General features: G+C 62.5%; 3 protein-coding genes across 5 annotated transcripts; all 3 read left to right on the top strand.

Annotated features, from left to right (window-relative positions):
• Positions 1–1,132: 1,132 nt before the first annotated feature.
• Positions 1,133–8,762, top strand: S100A10 (S100 calcium binding protein A10). Of its 2 annotated transcripts, none has more exons than XM_062511547.1 (3): positions 1,133–1,260; positions 6,187–6,325; positions 8,013–8,762. In XM_062511547.1, exons 2-3 carry the CDS (start codon positions 6,194–6,196, stop codon positions 8,172–8,174), a joined length of 294 nt encoding a protein of 97 aa, XP_062367531.1. In that variant the 5' UTR covers positions 1,133–1,260; positions 6,187–6,193; the 3' UTR covers positions 8,175–8,762. The 2 variants fall into 2 exon arrangements, with proteins under 2 accessions (XP_062367531.1, XP_062367529.1); XM_062511545.1 differs by lacking the exon at positions 1,133–1,260 and adding an exon at positions 2,394–2,507.
• A 1,327-nt stretch (positions 8,763–10,089) lies between these two features.
• LOC134055351 (acyl-coenzyme A thioesterase THEM4-like) lies at positions 10,090–13,743 on the top strand. 2 transcript variants are annotated; one of them, XM_062511653.1, is made up of 6 exons: positions 10,090–10,373; positions 10,537–10,796; positions 11,393–11,567; positions 11,800–11,910; positions 12,669–12,793; positions 13,640–13,743. In XM_062511653.1, the coding sequence occupies exons 2-6, from the start codon at positions 10,562–10,564 to the stop codon at positions 13,699–13,701; spliced, it is 708 nt and encodes a 235-aa protein (XP_062367637.1). In that variant the 5' UTR covers positions 10,090–10,373; positions 10,537–10,561; the 3' UTR covers positions 13,702–13,743. The 2 variants fall into 2 exon arrangements, with proteins under 2 accessions (XP_062367637.1, XP_062367636.1); XM_062511652.1 differs by having other exon boundaries at positions 10,469–10,796.
• A 1,831-nt stretch (positions 13,744–15,574) lies between these two features.
• On the top strand, positions 15,575–24,251 carry RORC (RAR related orphan receptor C). Its single transcript, XM_062511241.1, has 17 exons — positions 15,575–15,581; positions 15,839–15,898; positions 16,000–16,057; positions 16,149–16,156; positions 16,437–16,514; positions 16,606–16,634; positions 17,478–18,105; positions 19,567–19,652; positions 19,992–20,133; positions 20,486–20,585; positions 20,766–20,893; positions 21,808–21,929; positions 21,996–22,128; positions 22,611–22,718; positions 22,789–22,899; positions 23,752–23,861; positions 24,090–24,251. Exons 1-17 carry the CDS (start codon positions 15,575–15,577, stop codon positions 24,249–24,251), a joined length of 2,070 nt encoding a protein of 689 aa, XP_062367225.1.
• The last annotated feature ends 629 nt before the right edge of the window (positions 24,252–24,880 follow it).

The raw sequence follows: 24,880 nt of genomic DNA, 5'->3' as shown, positions 1-24,880 counted from the left end.
CGGGAAGGAGTGAGAAGAGCAGGAATGGGGGTTTGGGAGGCTCCTGTGAGGGAAGGAAGAACGGTGGGGTGGGGTTGATTGAGGGGGGCTGCGCGGGGATGAGGGGGCAGGGGGACGGGAGGGGCTTGTGGACAACGGGAGGGACAGTGGGGACGATCCAGGACAAGGTGGCGCTATAGGGACAAGGCAGGGCCCCTCCCGAGGGCGAGGGGCACACCCTGGCGACGAGGAGGCGACACTGGGGGGGGCGGTGCCACCCCCTGGGCCCCAATCCGCCATGGGTGGGGCTCTCCCCTCCCGTTCACCTTTGTCCCTTCCCGGGTGGGGAAACTGAGGCAGGGCCGGGGCGGGGACACGGGGGAGGGGGTGACCTGGGTGTGTCACCCCCCCCCTTCACCCCTCCTCAGTGTCCCCTCCCCCGCTTCGTTGCCGCGGGGCCCCCGCGCCCAATTAATGATTGTAATTGTAATTAGTGTCATTAGAGCGGCACGCGCCGCCGCGGCGCCGGGCCCTGAGGGATGGGGGGAGCCTCGGTGGGGCCTCCCCGGGTTTGGGGGGGGACACGGAAGGGACACGGAGGGAGGACCCAAGACAGGACCTGGGGGTCCCCGGTGTTATGGGGGATGTCCCGATATGTCCCCGATGTTTTGGGATGGGGTCCCGAGGTGTCCCCGGTGTTTTGGGATGGGGTCCCGAGGTGTCCCCGCTGTTTTGGGGTGGGGTCCTGGTGTGTCCCCGGTGCTTTGGGGGCTCCCGGTGTGTCCCCGGTGTTTTGGGATAGGGTCCCGAGGTGTCCCCGGTGTTTTCGGGGGTGTCCCGGTGTGTCCCCGGTGTTTTGGGGGGGTCACTCGGGTGACCCGGGAGGGGCTCCCCGGTCCGAACGGGAGATCCTTGGGAGGGGATCCCGGAACAGAACCGGGAGTCTTGGGGGGGGAGATCCCCGCTGTCCGGAGGAGCTCGTGGGGGGGCGGATCCGGAGAGTCCCCGGTGTCCGGTTGGGGACACCGAGGGGTCCAGGCAGTGTCCCCGCTGTCCCGGGGGGGTGTCCCGGTTGCGGTTTGCGGGGGGGGGGGAGGGAGGGGGGGGGGGGCAGGCTCGGGGCGGGGCGCGGTGTCCGGGCGGTCCCGGTGACTCACGGTGACCGCCCCGTGCTCCCCCCCCGCCCCCACCGTGCCTATCCCGGGCCGGGCCGCGCCCCGGCACTGCCCGCACCGCCACCGACCCCGCCAGCAGCACCGGCACCGAGCGCAGCCCCGCACGGTGAGTGAGAGCCGGGAGCGGGGGGGGGTCACTCCTGCACCCCAAAAAGGGGGATCCCGATCCTTAAATCCCGCTTTGGGGTCTAAATCCCGCTTTGGGGCGCTCCCGACGGTACCGGGGAGTGTCACTCTGTTCTTGGGGGGTGATCCCTGCACCCCAAAAAGGAGGAACCCCATTCCCAAATCCCGCTTTGGGGCACCCATCCCGCTATCCCGGTTTGGGCGGGGTCACTCTGTTCTGGGGCGGGGTGAGCCCTGCACCCCAAAAAGGGGGAACCCCATCCCCAAATCCCGCTTTGGGGAGGCTCCATCCTGCACCCCGATTTTGGGGGAGGGTCTCTATCCCCCAACTCCCTTTTGGAGGGATCCGTCCTGTCCCCAAATTTGGGGACCCCGGTCGCTCAGCCCGGGTTTGGGGGGAATCTTCAACATCTCTTTGGGGGACCCCATCGCTGTTCCCCAGTTTTGGGGGGGATCTCTATCCCCAAACCTCCTTTTTGGGGGTCCCACCCTTTGGGGAATTTCACTTCTGGGGCGGTTCTTCCTTTTTTGTGGGGGGTCCCCCTTCATGGGGCGGTTCCCCTTTTCTGGGGGCCACTTTTGGAGGGGGTTCCTCCTTTTTGGGGGGCGCTTCGCCCTTCTTTGGGCGGGACTCCCCCTTTTTTGGGTGCTCCTCCTATTTTGGGGGGGTTCCCTTTCTTTGGGGATTTCTCCTTTTTCTGGGGCTCACTTTTGGAGGGATTCCCCCTTTTTTTTTTTGAGGGGGGGGGTCATTTAGGGAGTTCCTCCTTTTTTCGGGGATTCCCTTTTCCTGGGATTCTCCTTTTGGGGGGAGCGAGATTCTTTTTGGGGCGGTTCCTCCTTTTCGAGGGGTGGGGGGGGGTGTGTCCCCTTTTGGGGCGATTCCCCTTTTTTTTTAATGGATTCCCCTTTTTTTTGTGGATCATTTTTTTTTGGGGGGGGGGGGTCCGACTTTTTTTTTTTTTTTTTTTTCGGGGGGGGTGGGAAGGGGAAGTGAGGCGGGGCCCCCTCTCAGGGAGGGGCTGCGGGACACCCCCTCCCCCCCCCCTCCGTGAGTCACCGGGGTGTCCCCAAAGGGGGGGGGGGGGGGGGACAGCGGCCACACCCTCGGGACGTGTCCCCCCAATCCCTCCCCCCGAGCTGAGTCACGCCCGGAGCATTCCCGGACATTCCTGGAAAATCCACCCGGCCTGGAACCCACGGAGCACGGGGGAGGGGGGTCCTGGAGTGAGTTTGGGGGATCCACGAGGGAATTTTTTTTTTTGGGGGGGGGGGGGGGTCCCAGCAGGAATTTTTGGGGTTTTCAGGAAGATCTGGGTGGGTGTTCAGGAGGAGTTTGGGATGCTCAGGGGGAGTTTGGGGTGTCCAGGAGGAATTTGAGATATCCGAGACAAATTCTGGGGGGCTCACGGGGAATTTGGAGGGCTCATGGGGAATTGTGGGGGGTCCAGGAGGAATTTGAGATATCCGAGAGAAATTTTTGGGGGGGCTCACGGGGAATTTGGGGGGGGGTCCAGGAGGAATTTGAGATATCCGAGAGAAATTTTTGGGGGGGCTCACGGGGAATTTGGGGGGCTCATGGGGAATTTGGGGGGGTCCAGGAGGAATTTGAGATATCCGAGAGAAATTTTTGGGGGGGCTCACGGGGAATTTGGGGGGGGTCCAGGAGGAATTTGAGATATCCGAGAGAAATTTGGGGGGGGCTCACGGGGAATTTTGGGGGGGTCCAGAAAGAATTTTGGAGGGGGTCTCAGCAGGAATTTTGGGGTTTCCAGGAAGATCTGGGGTGCATCCAGGAGGAGTTTGGGATGCTCGGGGGGAATTTGGGGGTCCCAGTGGGAGTTTTGGGGTTTCTATCAGGAATTTGAGGTTTCCGGTGTGAATTTGGGGTTCCCATTGGGATTTTGGGGTTTCCCAGTTACTTTGCAGTCCCCATGGTGGATTTTTGGGGTTCCCATTGGTGTTTTGGGGTTTCCCAGTTACTTTGGGGTTCCCATTGGTGTTTTGGGGTTTCCCAGTTACTTTGGGGTCCCCAGGGTGGATTTTTGGGGTTCCCATTGGTGTTTTGGGGTTTCCCAGTTACTTTACAGTTCCCATGGTGGATTTTTGGGGTTCCCATTGGTGTTTTGGGGTTCCCAGTTACTTTGGGCTCCCCAGGGTGGATTTTTGGGGTTCCCTTTGGTGTTTTGGGGTTCCCAGTTACTTTGGGCTCCCCAGGGTGGATTTTTGGGGTTCCCATTGGTGTTTTGGGGGTTCCCAGTTACTTTGGGGTTCCCATTGGGATTTTGGGGTTTCCCAGTTACTTTGGGCTCCCCATGGTGGATTTTTGGGGTTCCCATTGGTGTTTTGGGGTTTCCCAGTTACTTTGGGGTCCCCAGGGTGGATTTTTGGGGTTCCCATTGGTGTTTTGGGGTTTCCCAGTTACTTTGGGGTCCCCAGGGTGGATTTTTTGTGTTCCCATTGGTGTTTTGGGGTTTCCCAGTTACTTTGGGGTCCCCATGGTGGATTTTTGGGGTTCCCATTGGTGTTTTGGGGTTTCCCAGTTACTTTGGGGTTCCCATTGGTGTTTTGGGGTTTCCCAGTTACTTTGGGGTTCCCATGGTGGATTTTTTGTGTTCCCATTGGTGTTTTGGGGTTTCCCAGTTACTTTGGGCTCCCCAGGGTGGATTTTTGGGGTTCCCATTGGTGTTTTGGGGTTTCCCAGTTACTTTGGGGTTCCCATTGGTGTTTTGGGGTTTCCCAGTTACTTTGGGGTCGCCAGGGTGGATTTTTGGGGTTCCCTTTGGTGTTTTGGGGGTTCCCAGTTACTTTGGGCTCCCCAGGGTGGATTTTTGGGGTTCCCATTGGTGTTTTGGGGTTCCCAGTTACTTTGGGCTCCCCAGGGTGGATTTTTGGGGTTCCCATTGGTGTTTTGGGGGTTCCCTGTTACTTTGGGGTTCCCATTGGGATTTTGGGGTTTCCCAGTTACTTTGGGATCCCCATGGTGGATTTTTGGGGTTCCCATTGGTGTTTTGGGGTTTCCCAGTTACTTTGGGCTCCCCATGGTGGATTTTTGGGGTTCCCATTGGTGTTTTGGGGTTTCCCAGTTACTTTGGGGTCCCCAGGGTGGATTTTTGGGGTTCCCGTTGGTGTTTTGGGGTTTCCCAGTTACTTTGGGCTCCCCATGGTGGATTTTTGGGGTTCCCATTGGTGTTTTGGGGTTTCCCAGTTACTTTGGGGTCCCCATGGTGGATTTTTGGGGTTCCCATTGGTGTTTTGGGGTTTCCCAGTTACTTTGGGGTCCCCAGGGTGGATTTTTGGGGTTCCCGTTGGTGTTTTGGGGTTTCCCAGTTACTTTGGGCTCCCCATGGTGGATTTTTGGGGTTCCCTTTGGTGTTTTGGTGTTTCCCAGTTACTTTGGGCTCCCCATGGTGGATTTTTGGGGTTCCCTTTGGTGTTTTGGGGTTTCCCAGTTACTTTGGGGTCCCCATGGTGGATTTTTGGGGTTCCCATTGGTGTTTTGGGGTTTCCCGGTTACTTTGGGGTCCCCATGGTGGATTTTTGGGGTTCCCATTGGTGTTTTGGGGTTTCCCAGTTACTTTGGGGTTCCCATGGTGGATTTTTTGTGTTCCCATTGGTGTTTTGGGGTTTCCCAGTTACTTTGGGGTCGCCAGGGTGGATTTTTGGGGTTCCCTTTGGTGTTTTGGGGGTTCCCAGTTACTTTGGGCTCCCCAGGGTGGATTTTTGGGGTTCCCATTGGTGTTTTGGGGTTCCCAGTTACTTTGGGCTCCCCAGGGTGGATTTTTGGGGTTCCCATTGGTGTTTTGGGGGTTCCCTGTTACTTTGGGGTTCCCATTGGGATTTTGGGGTTTCCCAGTTACTTTGGGATCCCCATGGTGGATTTTTGGGGTTCCCATTGGTGTTTTGGGGTTTCCCAGTTACTTTGGGCTCCCCATGGTGGATTTTTGGGGTTCCCATTGGTGTTTTGGGGTTTCCCAGTTACTTTGGGGTCCCCAGGGTGGATTTTTGGGGTTCCCGTTGGTGTTTTGGGGTTTCCCAGTTACTTTGGGCTCCCCATGGTGGATTTTTGGGGTTCCCATTGGTGTTTTGGGGTTTCCCAGTTACTTTGGGGTTCCCATTGGTGTTTTGGGGTTTCCCAGTTACTTTGGGGTTCCCATGGTGGATTTTTTGTGTTCCCATTGGTGTTTTGGGGTTTCCCAGTTACTTTGGGCTCCCCAGGGTGGATTTTTGGGGTTCCCATTGGTGTTTTGGGGTTTCCCAGTTACTTTGGGGTTCCCATTGGTGTTTTGGGGTTTCCCAGTTACTTTGGGGTCGCCAGGGTGGATTTTTGGGGTTCCCTTTGGTGTTTTGGGGTTCCCAGTTACTTTGGGCTCCCCAGGGTGGATTTTTGGGGTTCCCATTGGTGTTTTGGGGTTCCCAGTTACTTTGGGCTCCCCAGGGTGGATTTTTGGGGTTCCCATTGGTGTTTTGGGGGTTCCCTGTTACTTTGGGGTTCCCATTGGGATTTTGGGGTTTCCCAGTTACTTTGGGATCCCCATGGTGGATTTTTGGGGTTCCCATTGGTGTTTTGGGGTTTCCCAGTTACTTTGGGGTCCCCATGGTGGATTTTTGGGGTTCCCATTGGTGTTTTGGGGTTTCCCAGTTACTTTGGGGTCCCCAGGGTGGATTTTTGGGGTTCCCGTTGGTGTTTTGGGGTTTCCCAGTTACTTTGGGCTCCCCATGGTGGATTTTTGGGGTTCCCTTTGGTGTTTTGGGGTTTCCCAGTTACTTTGGGCTCCCCAGGGTGGATTTTTGGGGTTCCCATTGGTGTTTTGGGGTTTCCCAGTTACTTTGGGGTCCCCAGGGTGGATTTTTGGGGTTCCCATTGGTGTTTTGGGGGTTCCCAGTTACTTTGGGGTTCCCACAGAGGCAGGATGCCGTCGCAGCTGGAGCACGCCATGGAGACGCTCATGTTCACCTTCCACAAGTACGCGGGGGACAAGGAGCACCTGGCCAAGGAGGACCTCAGGGCACTCATGGACAAGGAGTTCCCGGGGTTCCTGGAGGTGGGAACGGAACGGGATCCGTGGGATCCACGGGATCCATGGGATGGGATCCTTGGGATTGATGGGATGGGATGGGATCCATGGGATTGATGGGATCGGATCCATGGGATGGATGGGATCCACGGGATCCATGGGATGGGATCCATGGGATTGATGGGATGGGATCCATGGGATGGATGGGATCCACGGGATCCATGGGATGGGATCTGTGGGATTGATGGGATCCACAGGATGGATGGGATCCATGGGATGGGATTCACGGGATGAATGGGATCCACGGGATCCATTAGATGGGATCTACGGGATTGATGGGATCCATGGGGTCCATTGGATCCACAGGATTGATGGGATGGGATCCATGGGGTCCATGGGGTTGATGGGATCCATGAGATTGAAGGGATGGGGTCCATGGGGTCCATGGGATGGGATGGGATCCACGGGATGGGATCCACGGGATGGGATCCACGGGATGGGACAGAGGGAGCCAGAGAACCCTGGGATCAAACCACACCAACCTTGAGATAGGATCCCATAAACCTTGGGATCAAACCCTATGGAGCCATGGGATTGGACCCCATAAACCCCAGGACTAGATCCCATAAACCCTGGGATCAAACTCGATGAAACCCCAGGATTGGATGCCATAAAACCCTGGGATAGAACCCCACAGCACCCTGGGATCAGCTCCTATAAAACCCTAGGACTGGGGGGGGATGATCCCCCCATTCCCATTTGGGATCTGACCCCATTCCCATTTGGGATCTGACCCCATTCCCATTTGGGATCTGACCCCATTCCCGTTTGGGATCTGACCCCATTCCCGTGTGGGATCTGACCCCATTCCCGTGTGGGATCTGACCCCATCCCCGTGTGGGATCTGACCCCATTCCCTTGTGGGATCTGACCCCATTCCCGTGTGGGATCTGACCCCATTCCCTTGTGGGATCTGACCCCATTCCCATTTGGGATCTGACCCCATTCCCTTGTGGGATCTGACCCCATTCCCGTGTGGGATCTGACCCCATTCCCTTGTGGGATCTGACCCCATCCCCGTGTGGGATCTGACCCCATCCCCGTGTGGGATCTGACCCCATTCCCATTTGGGATCTGACCCCATTCCCGTGTGGGATCTGACCCCATTCCCATGCGGGATCTGACCCCATTCCCATGCGGGATCTGACCCCATTCCCATTTGGGATCCGACCCCATTCCCATTTGGGATCTGACCCCATTCCCGTGTGGGATCTGACCCCATCCCCGTGTGGGATCTGACCCCATCCCCGTGTGGGATCTGACCCCATTCCCTTGTGGGATCTGACCCCATTCCCGTGTGGGATCTGACCCCATTCCCGTGTGGGATCTGACCCCATTCCCTTGTGGGATCTGACCCCATCCCCGTGTGGGATCTGACCCCATCCCCGTGTGGGATCTGACCCCATTCCCTTGTGGGATCTGACCCCATTCCCGTGTGGGATCTGACCCCATTCCCGTGTGGGATCTGACCCCATTCCCTTGTGGGATCTGACCCCATTCCCGTGTGGGATCTGACCCCATTCCCGTGTGGGATCTGACCCCATCCCCGTGTGGGATCTGACCCCATTCCCTTGTGGGATCTGACCCCATTCCCATGTGGGATCTGACCCCATCCCCGTGTGGGATCTGACCCCGTTTCCCCCTTTTCCCCCAGAACCAGCGGGATCCCAACGCCCTGGACCGGATCCTGCGGGATGTGGAGCAGAGCCGCGATGGCCGCGTTGGTTTCCAGGGTTTCTTCTCCCTGGTGGCCGGGCTCACCATCGCCTGCAATGATTACTTCGTGCTGCACATGAAACAGCGCGGCCGCCGCTGAGGGGGCGTCACCCCAAACCCGCCCGGGGGCGTCACCCCAAACCCCCCTCGGACCCCGTCCCGACCCCAAATGTGTGCCTTGACCCCATTTTGGGGTTCTGAACCCTCCAGGAGAGCTGAGACCCCCACCCGAGGGTGTCACCCCAAACCCCCCTCGGACCCCGTCCCGACCCCAAATGTGTGCCTTGACCCCACTTTGGGATTCTGCCCCCCACCCATGGGTGCCCCTCGCCCACCCATGGGTGTCACCCCAAAGCCCCCTCAGGCCCCAAATGTGTGCCTTGATCCCTCCTTTGGGTTCTGAGCCCCCCCAGGGGAGCTGAGACCCCCACCCACGTGTGCCCCCCACCCACCCGGGGGTGTCACCCCAGACCCCCCCCTTGGATCCTGTCCCAACCCCAAATGTGTGCCCTGACCCCACTGCAGCAATCCCAAAACAGCCCCGGGGGTCTCCAGCCCCCCCCCCCCCCCAGGGGTTCTGACCCCCCCCTACCCATGGGTGCCCCTCACCCACCCGGGGGTGTCACCCCAAACCCCCTTCAGTGTCCCCCTTCCCCCTTGGGGGTGGCCCCCAATAAAGGAGTTTTGTATTAAACGGGAGCTCTGTGTTCTTGGGGCCCTTTTGGGGTCCCCCGTCCCCCTGGGGCCCTCTGGGTAGTCCCTGTCCCTTTTGGGGTCCCTGTCCCCTGAGTTCTGTGTCACTCTGGGGTCCCTCTGGGGACACTCGGGGCGGTTTGGGGCTATAGGGGGAGCTCTGCGGGGTGACCCCGGGCTCCATAGGGTCCGTGGGGGTTTATGGGGTTCATGGGGGTTACAGGGGCTCTGTAGGTTTCTATAGGTGTCCATAGGGGCTCTCTAGGTGTCTGATCCCATAGGCGATCTGTAGGGTCTCTATAAGGTCACTATAGGGTTCCAGAGGATTCCATAGGGCTCTGCAGGTGTCTATAGGGGATCTGTAGTGCTCCACAGATGCCCATAGGGTTATATAGGGTCTCTATAGGGTTCCATAGGGTCTCTATGGGTTTTATCCAGGGTTCCATATGGTCTCTACAGGTTTCTATAGGGTCTCTATGGGGTCTCGATTGGATTTCTATGGGGTCTCGATGGGGTCTCCCCAGGGTTGTATGGGGTCTCTATGAGGTCTCTATGAGGTCTCTATGGGGTCTCTGTGGGGTCTCTGTGGGGTCTCTATGAGGTCTCTATGGGGTCTCTCTGAGGTCTCTATGGGGTCTCTATGAGGTCTCTATGGGGTCTCTGTGGGGTCTCTGTGGGGTCTCTATGAGGTCTCTGTGGGGTCTCTCTGGGGTCTCTATGGGGTCTCTAGGAGGTCTCTCTGGGGTCTCTATGGGGTCTCTGTGGGGTCTCTATGAGGTCTCTGTGGGGTCTCTGTGGGGTCTCTGTGGGGTCTCTATGGGGTCTCTAGGGGGTCTCTGTGGGGTCTCTATGAGGTCTCTGTGGGGTCTCTGTGGGGTCTCTGTGGGGTCTCTATGGGGTCTCTATGGGGTCTCTAGGAGGTCTCTGTGGGGTCTCTGTGGGGTCTCCGTGGGGTCTCCGTGAGGTCTCCCCGGGGTTCCAGAGGGTTCCACGCCGTTCCGCTCCCCCGGGCCCCGCCCCCAGGAGCGGGGAAGCCCCGGAAGCCCCGTGACGTCACGGAGGTGGGCGGGGCCTCGACGCGCGGGTCCGGGCAGGGCTGGGGACACCGGGGGGACACGGAGGGGACAGAGCGGGGACAGAGGGGGGGACAGGGGGAGGCACGGGCGGGACACGCAGGGGGACACGGCAGGGGCAGTGGGGGGCAGTGGGGAGACCCGGGTGACATTGGCTGGGGGCGCGGTGACCGGTGACGTCATGGACACCAGGGGTGACGTCACCAGCGGGTGTGACATCACCAGTGAACCTCTCTGACCAGGTGTGACATCTGCAGTGATCTCACCATCCACGTGTGACATCACCAGTGTCGCTGGGAACCAGGCGTGACGTCACCACTGACCTCACGGACCAGGTGTGACGTCACCGGTGACATCGCCGACCAGGTGTGACATCACCGATCGGGTGTGACACCACCCGTGCCATCACCAGGTGTGACATCGCTGACCAGGTGTGACATCACCAGTGACATCACCGACCAGGTCTGACATCACCGACCAGGTGTGTGACGTCCCCAGTGACGTCACCGAGCAGGTGTGACGTCACCGACCAGGTGTGTGACGTCCCCAGTGCCGCCGCACTCCACGTGTTACATCACCGGTGACATCACTGTCCCCGTGTGACATCACCGGTGCCGCCTCCCCCCAGGCACGACGTCACCGGTGCCGTCACACCCAGGGTGGCGCGGACGGTGACGTCACCGCCCGTCCCCGCAGGTGCGGCCGCTGCTGTCCCCAGGCCATGCTGGGCCGGGCGCTGGCGCGGGTCCTGCCCGCCGTCCCCCGTGTCCCCCTGCCCGCCGTCCCCCGTGCCCGGTGCCGCTGTCACCGCCCGTGTCCCCCGCGGGACCTGGCTGTCCCCAACGCGGGCTGGAGCGAGCGCATGCGGCGTCACTACGGGCACCTGCTGCGCACGGCCAGCGCCGAGGGATGGACGCGGCTGCCGTCCTTCCGCCGGGCCCGCCACCACGGCCGGGGTGTGTCACCTGGGTCACCTGTGTGTCACCTGTGTGTGTCACCTGTGTGCGTCACCTGTGTGTCACCTGTGTATCACCTGTTACCTGTGTGTGTCACCTGGGTCACCTGTGTGTCACCTGTGTGTGTCACCTGTGTGCGTCACCTGTGTGTCACCTGTGTATCACCTGTTACCTGTGTGTGTCACCTGGGTCACCTGTGTGTCACCTGTGTGTGTCACCTGTGTGCGTCACCTGTGTGTGTCACCTGTGTGTCACCTGTGTATCACCTGTTACCTGTGTGTGTCACCTGGGTCACCTGTGTGTCACCTGTGCGTCACCTGGGTCTCCTGGGTCACCTGTGTGTCACCTGTTATCTGTGTGTGTCACCTGGGTCACCTGTGTGTGTCAGCTGTGTGTGCCACCTGGGTCACCTGTGTGTCACCTGTGTGTCACCTGTGTGTGTCACCTGGGTCACCTGTGTGTCACCTGTGTCCCCAAACCCTGCCACCACTGCCTGCGTGGGTCCCATGTCACCTGTGTCACTCGTGTCCCCAGTGTCCCCAGTCCCTGCAGTGTCCCCGGTGTCCCCACCGCCAGTGACAGCGCTGTCCCCGCAGAGGTGCCGGGGCTGGCCGGTGACAGTGACAGTGACAGGGACGGGGACACGCGGCTGTTCCCGAGGGCCATCGAGGGGGACGGGGACGGCTTCGAGTTCGCCATGTTCCTGAATGTCCCCAAGGGCCGCCTGCGCTGCCTGTGCCAGCCGGGGCCCTTCCTGGAGGGACACCCGGGGTGAGTGTCACTGAGTGTCACCTACTGTCACCTCTACTGTCACCTCCTGTCACCTATTGCCACCTACTGTGCCAGCCGGGGCCCTTCCTGGAGGGACACCCAGGGTGACACCCCTGTCACCTCCTGTCACCTCTGTGACACCCCTGCCATCCGTCTGTCACCCCCATGTACCCAATGTCCCCCTGCTGTCCCCAGTGTCCCCAGCTGTCCCCAATGTCCCCAATGTCCCCAGGCTGACCCACGGCGGTGCCATTGCCACCCTCATTGACACCTCCTTGGGGACACTGGCGCTGGCGGTGGCCGGGCGGGTGGTGACGGCGAACCTCAGCATCGACTACGTGGCGTGAGTGGCACTGTCCCCTGTGTCCCCAGGGGTGGCTGAAATGTCCCCGAGGGTGGCCTTAGTGTCCTCAGGGGAGGGGACACACCTGGGGGGGACACAGGGGTAGCTGGGGTGACACAAAGGGACATGAGGGTGACTGAGGGGACGCTGAGATGACCAGAACGGACACGGGGTGGCACTGGGGGGACATTGAGGTGACCAGGAGGAACACGGGGTGGCACTGGGGGGACCAGGGAGAGCAGGAGGGGACATGAGGATGATGGGGTGACACATAAGGGAACACTGGGGGGACATTGGGGGACACTGTGGGGACATCAGGGGACACGGGGGTGACTGGAGTGGACATGAAGGGACCATGGCAGTGACCAGGTGGACACTGAGGGGACACAAGGGGACGCTGGGGTGACGAGGGGGACGCATGGGGACATTGGGGGGACACAAGGGGACACTGGGGTGACGAGGGGGACGCATGGGGACATTGGGGGGACACAAGGGGACGCTGGGGTGACGAGGGGGACGCATGGGGACATTGGGGGGACACAAGGGGACGCTGGGGTGACCGCGGAGGACCCAGGGGGCCATGGCAGCGACCAGGCCCCGGTGTCACCGCGTGTCCCCGCTGTCCCCAGCCCTGTCTCCCTGGGGACCGTGCTCCTGCTGGAGGTGCTGGGGGGGTGACAGGGGTGACACGGGAAGCAGTGGCAGTGATGGGGTGGCACAGGGAGCCCTGGTGTCCCCAGTGTCCCCTGTGTCCCCAGGCCTGTCCCCCTGCGCTCCGTGCTCCTGCTCGAGGCGTCCCTGGAGCGACGCGAGGGTCGGAAACTCTTCCTGGGCTGTGACCTGAGGGACGCCGAGGGTGACACGCTGCACGCCAGGGCCACCGGTGAGGGGACATGGGGACATCGCAGGGACACTGGGACAGGGCTGGGGACAGCCTAGGGACAGCAGGGACATCCCGGGGTGTGGCTGGGGACACGCTCAGGGACACTGGGGACAGGGGGGACATCCCAGGGGGCTGGGGACACGCTCAGGGACACTGGGGACAGCGGGGACATCCCAGGGGGCTGGGGACACTCTTAGGGACACTGGGGACAGGGGGGACATCCCGGGGTGTGGCTGGGGACACGCTCAGGGACACTGGGGACAGGGGGGACATCCCGGGGTGTGGCTGGGGACACGCTCAGGGACACTGGGGACAGCGGGGACATCCCGGGGTGTGGCTGGGGACACGCTCAGGGACACTGGGGACAGCGGGGACATCCCAGGGGGCTGGGGACACTCTTAGGGACACTGGGGACAGCGGGGACATCCCGGGGTGTGGCTGGGGACACGCTCAGGGACACTGGGGACAGCGGGGACATCCCAGGGGGCTGGGGACACTCTTAGGGACACTGGGGACAGCGGGGACATCCCGGGGTGTGGCTGGGGACACGCTCAGGGACACTGGGGACAGCGGGGACATCCCGGGGTGTGGCTGGGGACACGCTCAGGGACACTGGGGACAGGGGGGACATCCCGGGGTGTGGCTGGGGACACGCTCAGGGACACTGGGGACAGCGGGGACATCCCGGGGTGTGGCTGGGGACACGCTCAGGGACACTGGGGACAGGGGGGACATCCCGGGGTGTGGCTGGGGACACTCTCAGGGACACACAGAAGACGCAGAGGACGCTCTGGGGACACTGGGGGTCCCCAGCTGAGGTGTCCCCTCTGTCCCCTCTGTCCCCAGGGCTCTTCATCCAGCACGACCCCCCCAAGGAGCCAGCACAGGGTGGGGACAGCGGCCGGTGACTGTCACGGGTGTCACCTGTGTGTGTCACCCGTGTGTGTGTCACCCCTGTGTGTGTCACCCGTGTCACCCTCAGCGACCTCCCTGTCCCCCAGTGTCACCCTGGGTCTCCTCCAGTCACCCCTGGATGTCCCCGTGTCCCCCCACTGTCCCCATCAGAGCCGCTGCCACCAACCCTCGTGTCCCTCGTGTCACTTTGGGGTCCGGGGGGGGGGCCTGGCAAGGGGGGGACACCCCAAACTTGGGGACTTTGGGGGGTCAGAGGGGTCCTGCACGTCAAAACGGGGAAATGTGGGGTCTCTGCACCCCCAAAATTGGGAATTTTAGGGTCCCTGTTCCCAAAACCGGGGAAATGTGAAGTCTCTGCACCCCAAAAATCGGGAATTTTGGGGTCCCTGTTCCCAAAACAGGGAAATCTGAACTCTCAGCACCCGAAAAATCAGGAATTTTGGGGTCCCTGTTCCCAAAACCGGGGAAATTTGGGGTCTCAGCACCCCAAAAATTGGGAATTTTAGTGTCCCTGTTCCCAAAACCGGGGAAATGTGAAGTCTCAGCACCCCAAAAATCGGGAATTTTGGGGTCCCTGTTCCCAAAACCGGGGAAATTTGGGGTCTCAGCACCCCAAAAATCGGGAATTTTGGGGTCCCTGTTCCCAAAACCGGGGAAATTTGGGGTCTCAGCACCCCAAAAATCGGGAATTTTGGGGTCCCTGTTCCCAAAACCGGGGAAATTTGGGGTCTCTGCACCCCAAAAATCGGGAATTTTGGGGTCCCTGTTCCCAAAACCGGGGAAATTTGGGGTCTCTGCACCCCAAAAATCGGGAATTTTGGGGTCCCTGCTCCCAAAGCTGGGAAATCTGAAGTCTCTCTGCCCCAACATTTGAAAAATTTGAGGTCCCTGCACCCCGAACTGGGCACTTTTGGGGGTTCCCCTCACCCCAAAATTGAGCCCCGGGGGGAGTTCGGCGTCCCTGCACCCTTAAATTGGGACATTTGGGGTGTCTGCACCTCAAAACTGGGAAAATTGGGGTCTCTGCACCCCAAAATTGGGAGCTCTGGTGGGGTCGGGGGGCTTCCGCACCCCAAAAAAATGGGAGATTTTGGGTCCTTGTACCCCAAAATTGGGAACTTTGGGTGGTTTGAGGGGTCCCGCACCCCAAAATTGAGCCCAGAGGGTGTCACGGGCTCCCAACGCTGTACCCCAAAATCGCCCCCATTGGGGTTTCCAGGGGGGTCCCTGCACCCCAAAACTGAGCCTGGAGTGGGGTTTGGGGTCCCTGCACCCCAAAATTGACCTCACTGGGACTTCGGGGGTCCCCGCACCCCAAAACTGAGCCGGGAGGAGTCGGGGGGGGGGGGGGTTTCGGCCCCCCCCCCCAACTTTCCCCATTTGGGTTCGGGGGGTTCCCTACACCCCAAAAATGATCCGGGACGGGGTCAGGGGTCCCCGCACCCCAAAACCGCCCCCATTTCAAACTCGGGGTTCCCATCCCCCCAAATCCCCACCCCCTCCCCCAAAATTTGGGACCCTCCAGCCTCTCCCTCATTTTCTGGGGGGGGGGGGGGGTCCCGGGGGTGTTTCCGCCCCTCCCCCACCCCCTCCCCATTTGGGGGGTCCGGAAAGATTTGGGGTCACCCCCCCACCCCCCATACACACACCCCGCCTCCGTGCCTCAGTTTCCCTGCGGGGAAATTCGGAACTTTCCCGCGGTTTTGGGGGGGGGGGCAGGATGCTGGGGGGTGGGGGGGGGAGGGGCGGGGGAGGACGGGGGGGGTGGGCGGGGAAATTTGGGGGGGGAGGGGCGGGGAAATTTTTGGGGGGGCCCCGCGGCCTTAAAGGGCCCCGCCCGGGCCGGGACTGGAGGGAAGCGGAGCGATGAGAGGTGAGGGGGAGGGGGAGGGGAGGGCAGGTGTGCAAGGGGGGGAGGGGCGGTGAGGGATGGCCTCACCTGTGCACACACGTGTGTGAGGTGTGAGCGAGGGCAGGGGCACGTGGGGGGGGGTGTTGTGGGTGGCACACGCGTGTTACAGCGTGCTCAGGCGTGTCAGGGGCCGTACACGTGTTTCACGGGCTGTACACGCATGTTACGGTGTGCACAGGTGTGTCAGGGGCTGTACATGCATGTTACGGCGTGCGCAGGTGTTTCACGGGCTGTACATGTGTGTCACGGGCTGTACACGTGTGTCACGGTGTGTGCAGGTGTGTCACGGGCTGCACACGTGTGTTATGGGTCACACGTGTGTGTTACGGTGTGCACAGGTGTGTCACAGGCTGTACACGTGTGTTCTGGGGTTGCACAGGTGTGTCACGGGCTGTAGACATGTTCTGGGATGCACGTGTGTGTTACGGTGTGCGCAGGTGTGTCACGGGCTGTACATGCATGTTCCGGGACACACGTGTGTGGTTTGGGGTGCGCACATGTGTTATGGGGTGTGCACGTGTGTTACAGGTGCACAGGTGTGTCACGGGCTGTACACGTGTGTTCTGGGACACACCTGTGTGTTATGGGGTCTGCACATGTGTTATGGGGTGCACAGGTGTGTCACGGGTTGTACACGTGTGTTCTGGGACACACGTGTGTGTTATGGGCTGTACGCATGTGTTACGGGACACACCTGTGTGGTTTGGGGTGCACACGTGTGTTATGGAGTGCACAGGTGTGTCACGGGCTGTACACGCGTGTTCTGGGACACACGTGTGTGTTATGGGGTGTGCATATGTGTTATGGGGTGCACAGGTGTGTCACGGGCTGTACACATGTGTTACGGGACACACGTGTGTGTTATGGGGTGTGCATATGTTACGGTGTGCACAGGTGTGTCATGGGCTGTACACATGTGTCCCAGTGTGCACAGGTGTGTCACAGGTCCCACACCCGTGTCTCAGGTCCCACACGCGTGTCTCAGGTCCCACACCCATGTCGCAGGTCCCACACGTGTGTCACAGGTGCCACACCCGTGTCACAAGTCCCACACGTGTGTCACAGGTCCCACACGCGTGTCTCAGGTCCCACACTCGTGTCACAGGTCCCACACCCGTGTCACAGGTCCCACACTCCTGTCACAGGTCCCACACTCCTGTCACAGGTCCCACACGTGTCCCCGTCCCCCTCCCCCCCACAGCTGCACCCCTCCCCCCCCGCGCACCTGCGGGTCCCTCCCTTGATGTGGCAGCGGGGGGAGGGGAGGGGACACGGGGGGACCCCGCGGTGACAACGGTGGGGACGCGCAGGTGGCCCCGCGCCACCCGCACCCCCCTGAGGGCCCCGGGGAGCGAGGGGGCGCCCCTGGGAGCTGGGGACCTTCCGTGTCCCCTCCTGTCCCCTCTGTCCCCTGTGTCCCCTCCTGTCCCCTCTGTGTCCCCTCTGTCCCCTGTGTCCCCTCCTGTCCCCTCCTGTCCCCTCTGTCCCCTCCTGTCCCCTCTGTCCCCCCTCTGTCCCCTCTGTCCCCTCCTGTCCCCTCTGTCCCCTGTGTCCCCTCCTGTCCCCTCCTGTCCCCTCTGTCCCCTCTGTCCCCGGTGTCGCGGTGCTCGGGCCGGGTTTTCCCGGTGGGTCCCCGGGGCTGGGGGAACAGGGGCAGCTCCGGGTGCTGGGACTGGTGGGACTGGAGGATACTGGTGGGACTGGAGGATACTGGTGGGACTGGGGGATACTGGTGGGATACTGGTGGCACTGGGGGATACTGATGAGTGGGAATGGTGGGTGCCGGGGGTACTGGTGAGGGTTTGCGCGTCCCAGTTCGTTACTGGTGTATCTCAGTTCGTTACTGGCGTGTCCCAGTATGTCCCAGTTCGTTACTGGTGCTGTTCCCGCCAGTGCCGGGGAGGGTTTGGTCGGTGCCGGGAGGAGACACCGGGGGGGGGGGGGGTGGGGGGGGCGGGGGGGGTCACCGGGACCCCCAGTGCTCCCAGTATCCCCAGTACCTCCAGTGCGCCCGGTGCTCACAGTATTCCCAGTAACCCCAGTGCTCCCAGTATCGCTGGTGTGGCGGCTGCTGTGGCACTGACAGCCCGCGGTGCCCGTGGAATGCCACCAGTACCGCCGGTTCCAGTGTGCCCAGTACCACCAGTACAGCCCAGTACCGCCGGTTCCAGTGTGCCCAGTACCACCAGTACAGCCCAGTACCGCCGGTTCCAGTGTGCCCAGTACCACCAGTACAGCCGGTTCCAGTGTGCCCAGTACCACCAGTACAGCCCAGTACAGCCGGTTCCAGTGTGCCCAGTACCACCAGTACAGCCCAGTACCGCCGGTTCCAGTGTGCCCAGTACCACCAGTACAGCCGGTTCCAGTGTGCCCAGTACCACCAGTACAGCCCAGTACCGCCGGTTCCAGTGTGCCCAGTACCACCAGTACAGCCGGTTCCCAGTGTGCCCAGTGCCCCCAGTAACCCCGGTACCCCCCGGGTGCGGTAGGGCTGTCATGGCCCCGGTACCCCCAGTTCTCCCAGTAACCGCAAATGCTGTGGTTGTCCCAGTTTCCCCAGTACCACGGATGCTATGGGTAGCCCCAATTCTTCAGTGCCCCCAGTTCTCCCAGTTCCTGGTGCCCCCTGTGTCCCCAGTGTCACCAGTGCCCCCAGTGTCCCCAATGTCCCCAGTGTCTCCAGTGCCCCCAGTACTCCCAGTGTCCCCAGTGTCTCCAGTGCCCCAGTACTCCCAGTGCCCCCAGTGTCCCCAATGTCCCCAGTACTCCCAATATCCCCAATGTCTCCAATGTCCCCAGTGCCCCCAGTGTCCCCAGTGCCCCCAGTACTCCCAATGTCCCCAATGTCTCCAATGTCCCCAGTGCCCCCAGTGTCCCCAGTTCCCGGTTCCCGGCAGGAGCGGCCCCGCCGCAGCTTTTCCCGGCAGGGGCTGAGTAATCCGGGCTGCGGGGCTGAGTCAGCGCCCCCAAACCCGGGGTCCCCACGGGGGTCCCGTCTGCTCCCGAACCCCCCGGGCCCCCCCGTGGGCCCCCCCCCCCCCCCCCGCCGGATGCGTGGGCGGTGCCGGCCCCAAAAAAACTGGGGCAGGAGGAAAAGGAGGGACCGGGGGGGAGGAGGGGGGGGCACGCGGGTCAGAGGAATGTCACACGTAAGTGGGTGACACACGTGAGGGGGGTGTCACATGCGAGTGGGTGACACACGTGAGGGGGGTGTCACATGCGAGTGGGGTGTCACACGTGTCCGGGTGTATCACACATGACCAGGTGTGTCACACATGTCCAGGTGTGTCACGCATGTCTGTGTATGTCACATGTGTCTAGGTGTGTCACACATGTCCAAGGATCACACATGTCCAGGTTTGTCACACATGTCCGAGGGTCACACGTGTCCAGGTGTGTCACACACGTGTCTGTGTATGTCACACATGTCCGTGTGTATCACACATGACCAGGTGTGTCACACATGTCCAGGTGTGTCACACATATCTGGGCGTGTCCCAGTTGTGACTTTGTGGCTCTGGCAGCCACCAGCACAGGGTGACAGGGGACAGGGGACAGAGGACATGTCCTACTGGTGACACACAAAGCCACAGGTGACACTTGGTTCCAAAGGTGACACAGGAATCCATAGGTGACACCTGGTTCCGTAGGTGACATAAAAACCCGCAGGTGACATCTGATGTTGTAACTGGCACCTGATCTCATAGGGTGACACCTGGTCCCACAGGTGACACGTGAAACCCATGGTGACACATGAGGGCACAGGTGACACCTGGTGCCACGGGTGACGCACGAGCCCACGGTGACACCTGAACCTGGGGAGAGCATGGCAGGACACGGGTGGGGACAAGGGTGGGGACACGGGTGGCACTGCGGGTACCACGGGTGCCTGGTGACAGAGAACCTGTGCCAGGTGTCCCGTGCCATTGTCCCCGTGTCCCCCCAGCCCACATCGAGGTGATTCCCTGCAAGATCTGCGGGGACAAATCCTCCGGGGTGCACTACGGGGTCATCACCTGCGAGGGCTGCAAGGTGCCACCGGGGACAGGGGACACGGGGGGACATGGAGGGGACACGGGGGGGACACGGGGGGGACAGAGGGGATGGGGGTACAGGGAACATGGGGGACGGGGAGCGCTGGGTACTTGGGGGACATGGAAGGACACGGGGACATGCGGAGAGTAAGGGGGGGGACACGGGGACATCGGGGACATGAGGACAAGGGGGGACACGGGCCATGGGGACAGGGGTGCCGCGGGTTGATATGGGAGTTCCGGGGGGTGCCGTGCTGTGACACTGGTCACACCGGTGACACGGTGACACACATGACATGGTGACACGTGTGACGCGGTGCCACCCGTGTCCCCGCAGGGTTTCTTCCGCCGCAGCGAGCGGCGCGGGCCCAGCCTGGCGTGCAGCCGCGGGCAGCGCTGCGACATCGACCGCGCCACCCGCACACGCTGCCAGCACTGCCGCCTGCAGAAGTGCCTGCGCCTCGGCATGTCCCGAGCCGGTGGGTGACACGGGGACAGCGCGGGGACACCGCCTGGGGACACTGCCTGGGGACATCTTTATCCCCTGGGGACATCAATCCGTGCCCCCTGGGGACATTGATCTGTACACCTTGGGGACATTGATCTGTACACCTTGGGGACACCCGGCACGGGGACACCCGGCCTGGGGACGCCCTGTGACCCTGGGGACAGCTGGACTCCTCCCGTGCCCCCAAAAGCTGGAGATACCTGTCCCCTCCCCCCGAGAACACTTGTCCCCACCCCGGTGACACCTGGGGACACCCTGGGGACAGCCCGAGGTGCTGCTCTGTGACACTGCCGTGTCACCCGCTGTCCCCTCTGTCCCCTCAGCCGTCAAGTTCGGCCGCATGTCCAAGCAGCAGCGGGAGCGGCTCCAGGCCGAGGTGCTGGAACATCTGGAACGGCGGGAGAACCGGGAACAGCTGGAACAGCCGGAACAGATGGAAACAGGGGAAAAACGGGAAAAACGGGAAAAACGGGGGAAATGGGGGAAATGGGAACAGCGGGAGCAGCGGGAGCAGGAACGGGAGGCCCCGGGGCCACCGGAGCCACCCCACGCTGGGCGCTGTCCCCCGCTGTCCCCCGCTGTCCCCGCGGGGTGTCCCAGCAGGGCGTGGCCCGCAGAGGAGGTGACAAAGCGGGGACAGGACGGGGACAGGGCGGGGACAGCGGGGACAGGGCCGTCCCCTCACCCCGGTGCTGGAGGCGTCCCGGAGTCACCCGCGGGCCTGGAGATCGGTGAGTGGTCCCGGGGGACTGTCACCTGTGGGGCTGGCAGTGTCACCTGTGGGGCTGGCAGTGTCACCTGTTCGGGCAGGGAAGGTGGGACATGGGACTGGCAGCTGTGGGTGGTGGCACCTCGGGATGTCACCTGTGGGTGCTCCATGGGGGTGACACCCGGCTCCATCACTGATGGCACCCAGCTCTGTCACCCGCGGGTGGTGGCACCTGCGTGTGACCCCTGTGGGTGGTGGCACCTGGCTCTGTCACCCGTGGATGCTCCACACTGGTCACCCCTTACCTGCCAAGGCTGCACACCGAGCCACCCTCTCTGTCCCCAAGCCTGTCCCCACTCCCTGCATGTCCCCTCAGAGCTGCTGACCCAGAGCGTCCTGCTGTCACACCGTGTCACCCCTGTGTCCCCTCAGAGCTGCTGACCCAGAGCGTCCTGCTGTCACACCGTGTCACCCCTGTGTCCCCTCAGAGCTGCTGACCCAGAACGTCCTGCTGTCACACCGTGTCACCCCTGTGTCCCCTCAGAGCTGCTGACCCAGAGCGTCCTGCTGTCACACCGTGTCACCCCTGTGTCCCCTCAGAGCTGCTGACCCAGAGCGTCCTGCTGTCACACCGTGTCACCCCTGTGTCCCCTCAGAGCTGCTGACCCAGAGCGTCCTGCTGTCACACCGTGCCACCCCTGTGTCCCCTCAGAGCTGCTGACCCAGAGCGTCCTGCTGTCACACCGTGTCACCCCTGTGTCCCCTCAGAGCTGCTGACCCAGAGCGTCCTGCTGTCACACCGTGTCACCCCTGTGTCCCCTCAGAGCTGCTGACCCAGAACGTCCTGCTGTCACACCGTGTCACCCCTGTGTCCCCTCAGAGCTGCTGACCCAGAACGTCCTGCTGTCACACCGTGTCACCCCTGTGTCCCCTCAGAGCTGCTGACCCAGAGCGTCCTGCTGTCACACCGTGCCACGTGCCACCCTCGCACCGAGGACCTGCAGGGACACCGCTGGGCCACCTTCACCCGCGAGGAGATCTGCGCCTACCAGAGCCAGGTGCGGGGCGGGCAGGGGACACGGCTGTCCCCAGGGGTGGCACCGGGGTGACAGCCGCTCCCGCAGCCCATGGCAGAGATGTGGCAGCGCTGTGCCCGTCGTGTCACCGAGGCCATCGAGCGCGTGGTGGAGTTTGCCAAGCGCCTGCGCGGCTTCCTGGAGCTCAGCCAGCACGACCAGATCGTCCTGCTCAAGGCGGGTGCGCGGCCACCGCGTCCCCGGGCCACTGTCACCAGCCCAGGGTCACCCTGTGCCCTTGTCCCCAACCCCAGGGACAGCCCGTCCCATTGTCCCCAGCCCCAGGGTCACCCTGTCCCCTTGTGACAGTCCCAGGGGTCCCACGGGGAGGTGACAGTCCCCTGGGGACACCCCATCCTCCCTGGGGAGGTGATGGCCCCGTGATCCCATGGGGAAGTGACAATCTCAAAGGTCCCACAAGGACGTGACAACCCCATAGTCCCACGATGAGGTGACAGTCCCCAAATTCCCCTTATCCTCCTTAGGGAGGTGACAACCCCGTGTGTCCCACGGGGAGGTGACAGTCCCTAAAAGCCCCTCCATCCTCCCTGGGGAGGTGACACCATCCCGGGCCACCACCTCGGGGGCCCCGCCGCAGCCGCTCGGGCCAGTGGCGATGTCACCGGTGCCAGCAGCGCTGTCGCTGCCCCGGGGGGGTGACAGGTGCCATGGAAGTCGTCCTGGTCCGGATGTGTCGCGCCTTCGACGCCACCACCCGCACCATCCTGTTCGAGGGCAAACTGGCCGGGCCCGAGCTCTTCCGCTCGCTGGGTAGGTGGCATGGGCGGGGGACATCGCGGGGACATCGCGGGGACAGGCGGTGACACGTGGCTGTCCCCAGGATGTCCCGAGCTCGTCGCGTCCATCTTCGACCTGGCGCAGGGGCTGAGCGCGCTGCGCTGCTCCGAGAGCGAACTGGGGCTGCTCAGCGCACTGCTGCTCGTCAACGCCGGTCAGCCACTGCCCTGTCCCCTCCGTGTCACCTCCGTGTCCCCCGTGTCACCTCCGTGTCCCCCCGTGTCACCTCCGTGTCCCCCCGTGTCCCCCGTGTCACCTCCGTGTCCCCCCGTGTCCCCCCGTGTCACCTCCGTGTCCCCCCGTGTCCCTCCCCCCGGACTCCCCAGGGAGGGTTTGCCCCAAACCCGCGGCGTTTGTCCTAAAGAGGGATGGGATGTCCCCAGGGTGTCCCCAGGGTCCCCAGGGTGCCCACAGTGTCCCCAAGGTGTCCCCACCCCGTGCGTCGCCTGCCTCCCTTTCACACATGGTTCCCGTCCGTGTCCCCTCCCCTCTGTCCCTGTCCCCACACCCCGTGCCTGTCCCCAGCCCTGTCGGTGTCCCCTCCCTTCTGTCAGTGTTCCCACCGCTGTGTCCCTGTCCCCCCAGGCCTGTCCGTGCCCCTTTCAGCTCTGTCTCTTTGTCCCTGTCCCCACACCTGTGTCCCTGTCCCCATACCTGTGTCCATGTCCCCATACCTGTGTCCCTGTCCCCACTCCTGTGTCCCTGTCCCCATACCTGTGTCCATGTCCCCACACCTGTGTCCGTGTCCCCACACCTGTGTCCCTGTCCCCAGTCCTGTGTCCATGTCCCCATACCTGTGTCCCTGTCCCCACTCCTGTGTCCATGTCCCCACACCTGTGTCCGTGTCCCCACACCTGTGTCCCTGTCCCCAGTCCTGTGTCCATGTCCCCATACCTGTGTCCCTGTCCCCACACGTGTGTCCCTGTCCCCATACCTGTGTCCATGTCCCCATACCTGTGTCCATGTCCCCACACCTGTGTCCGTGTCCCCACACGTGTGTCCCCAGGCCGGCCGTGGCTGCAGGACCGGCCGCGGGTGGCCCGGCTCCAGGGACATCTGGATGTCGCCTTCCGGCTCCTGCTGCGCCGGACCTGCCGCGAGGGGCTCCTGGCCAGGGTGGGGACACCGGGGGGGACACGGGCGGACACGGGGAGGACATGGGTGGATATGGGGAGAGACACGAAGGGACACGTGGGGGATACGGGGAGGGGACACGGAAGGACACGGGGGGGATATGGGGGAGTAAAGGTGTCCCTCCGCGTGTCCGTGCGGTGACAGCCGTGTCCCCACGCGCGTCCGCGGTGTCACAGCCGTGTCCGTGCGGTGACAGCCGTGTCCCCCCAGCTGCCCTCCCCGGGCCGGCTCCGCGCTCTCTGCTCGCAGCACCTGGAGCAGGTCCAGGCTTTTCGCCGCCTCCACCCCGGGGTGGTCTCGGCCGCCTTCCCCCCGCTCTACCGGGAGCTCTTCGCCGCCGACCCCGCCGATGTCCCCACGGGGACCCGCTGAGCGCGGCGCGGGGACCCCCGGGACCCCCGGGCCCACGTCTGATCCCTCTGAGAGACACCCTGGAACCATCGGGACCACCAGGACCGCCCCCGCACCTGGGGACACCTGGGGGTGCTCCCACGCAGGCACCTGCCGGGAATGCGGCACCTGGAGCGGACCCGGTACCTGGCGAGGCTCTGTCACCCGTGGGTGCCCGCTGTCCCTGTCACCCGTGGAGAACGGCCGCGGCTGCGTTTGAACGGAATAAAGGCGTTTTTGGGGACCGCGTGTCCGGGGGCTCCGTCACGGGGGACACGCGGGGACATCGGGGGTGGCATTGGAGCCCCGCCCCTCCCCGCACGGCGCAGCGCTCCGAGCCACTATAGGCTCTTGTATCTGTCACTCAAACTAAAAGGTGGGAATTCGAATTTTTCCGCTCTCTAATTGGTTCGTCCCCGTTACTCGCCGCTGATTGGCTGCTTTATTCCCGTTATTTACCGCCCACCTCTGTGGGAGGCCTCGCGGGGACTCGGCCGCTGCTCCGCAGGCGCTGATTGGGCGAGGGCGGTGCGGAGATGCGCTGTGATTGGCTGAGGTGGGAGGAGCCGCGATGTGATTGGTGCAGAGAGGGAGGAGGCGGGGCCAGCGGC

The sequence above is a fragment of the Cinclus cinclus genome, chromosome 31 (genome assembly GCF_963662255.1).
Source record: "Cinclus cinclus chromosome 31, bCinCin1.1, whole genome shotgun sequence".
In the NCBI taxonomy this organism is placed as follows: domain Eukaryota; kingdom Metazoa; phylum Chordata; class Aves; order Passeriformes; family Cinclidae; genus Cinclus; species Cinclus cinclus.
The sequence above is the reverse complement of the archived record's forward strand: the minus strand, read 5'-3'. Positions and strand labels throughout refer to the sequence as shown.

Excerpts from the sequence above, each read along its gene's own strand:
- S100A10 (XM_062511547.1), top strand. The coding sequence starts at position 6,194 with ATGCCGTCGCAGCTGGAGCACGCCATGGAGACGCTCATGTTCACCTTC. Across the intron at positions 6,326-8,012 it reads AGTTCCCGGGGTTCCTGGAG|AACCAGCGGGATCCCAACGC; the intron begins GTGGGAACGGAA and ends CTTTTCCCCCAG.
- LOC134055351 (XM_062511653.1), top strand. The coding sequence starts at position 10,562 with ATGCTGGGCCGGGCGCTGGCGCGGGTCCTGCCCGCCGTCCCCCGTGTC. Across the intron at positions 11,911-12,668 it reads CTCAGCATCGACTACGTGGC|GCCTGTCCCCCTGCGCTCCG; the intron begins GTGAGTGGCACT and ends CTGTGTCCCCAG. Across the intron at positions 12,794-13,639 it reads GCTGCACGCCAGGGCCACCG|GGCTCTTCATCCAGCACGAC; the intron begins GTGAGGGGACAT and ends CTCTGTCCCCAG.
- RORC (XM_062511241.1), top strand. Across the intron at positions 16,515-16,605 it reads ATATGTTACGGTGTGCACAG|GTCCCACACCCATGTCGCAG; the intron begins GTGTGTCATGGG and ends CGCGTGTCTCAG. Across the intron at positions 20,134-20,485 it reads CCTCGGCATGTCCCGAGCCG|CCGTCAAGTTCGGCCGCATG; the intron begins GTGGGTGACACG and ends CTGTCCCCTCAG.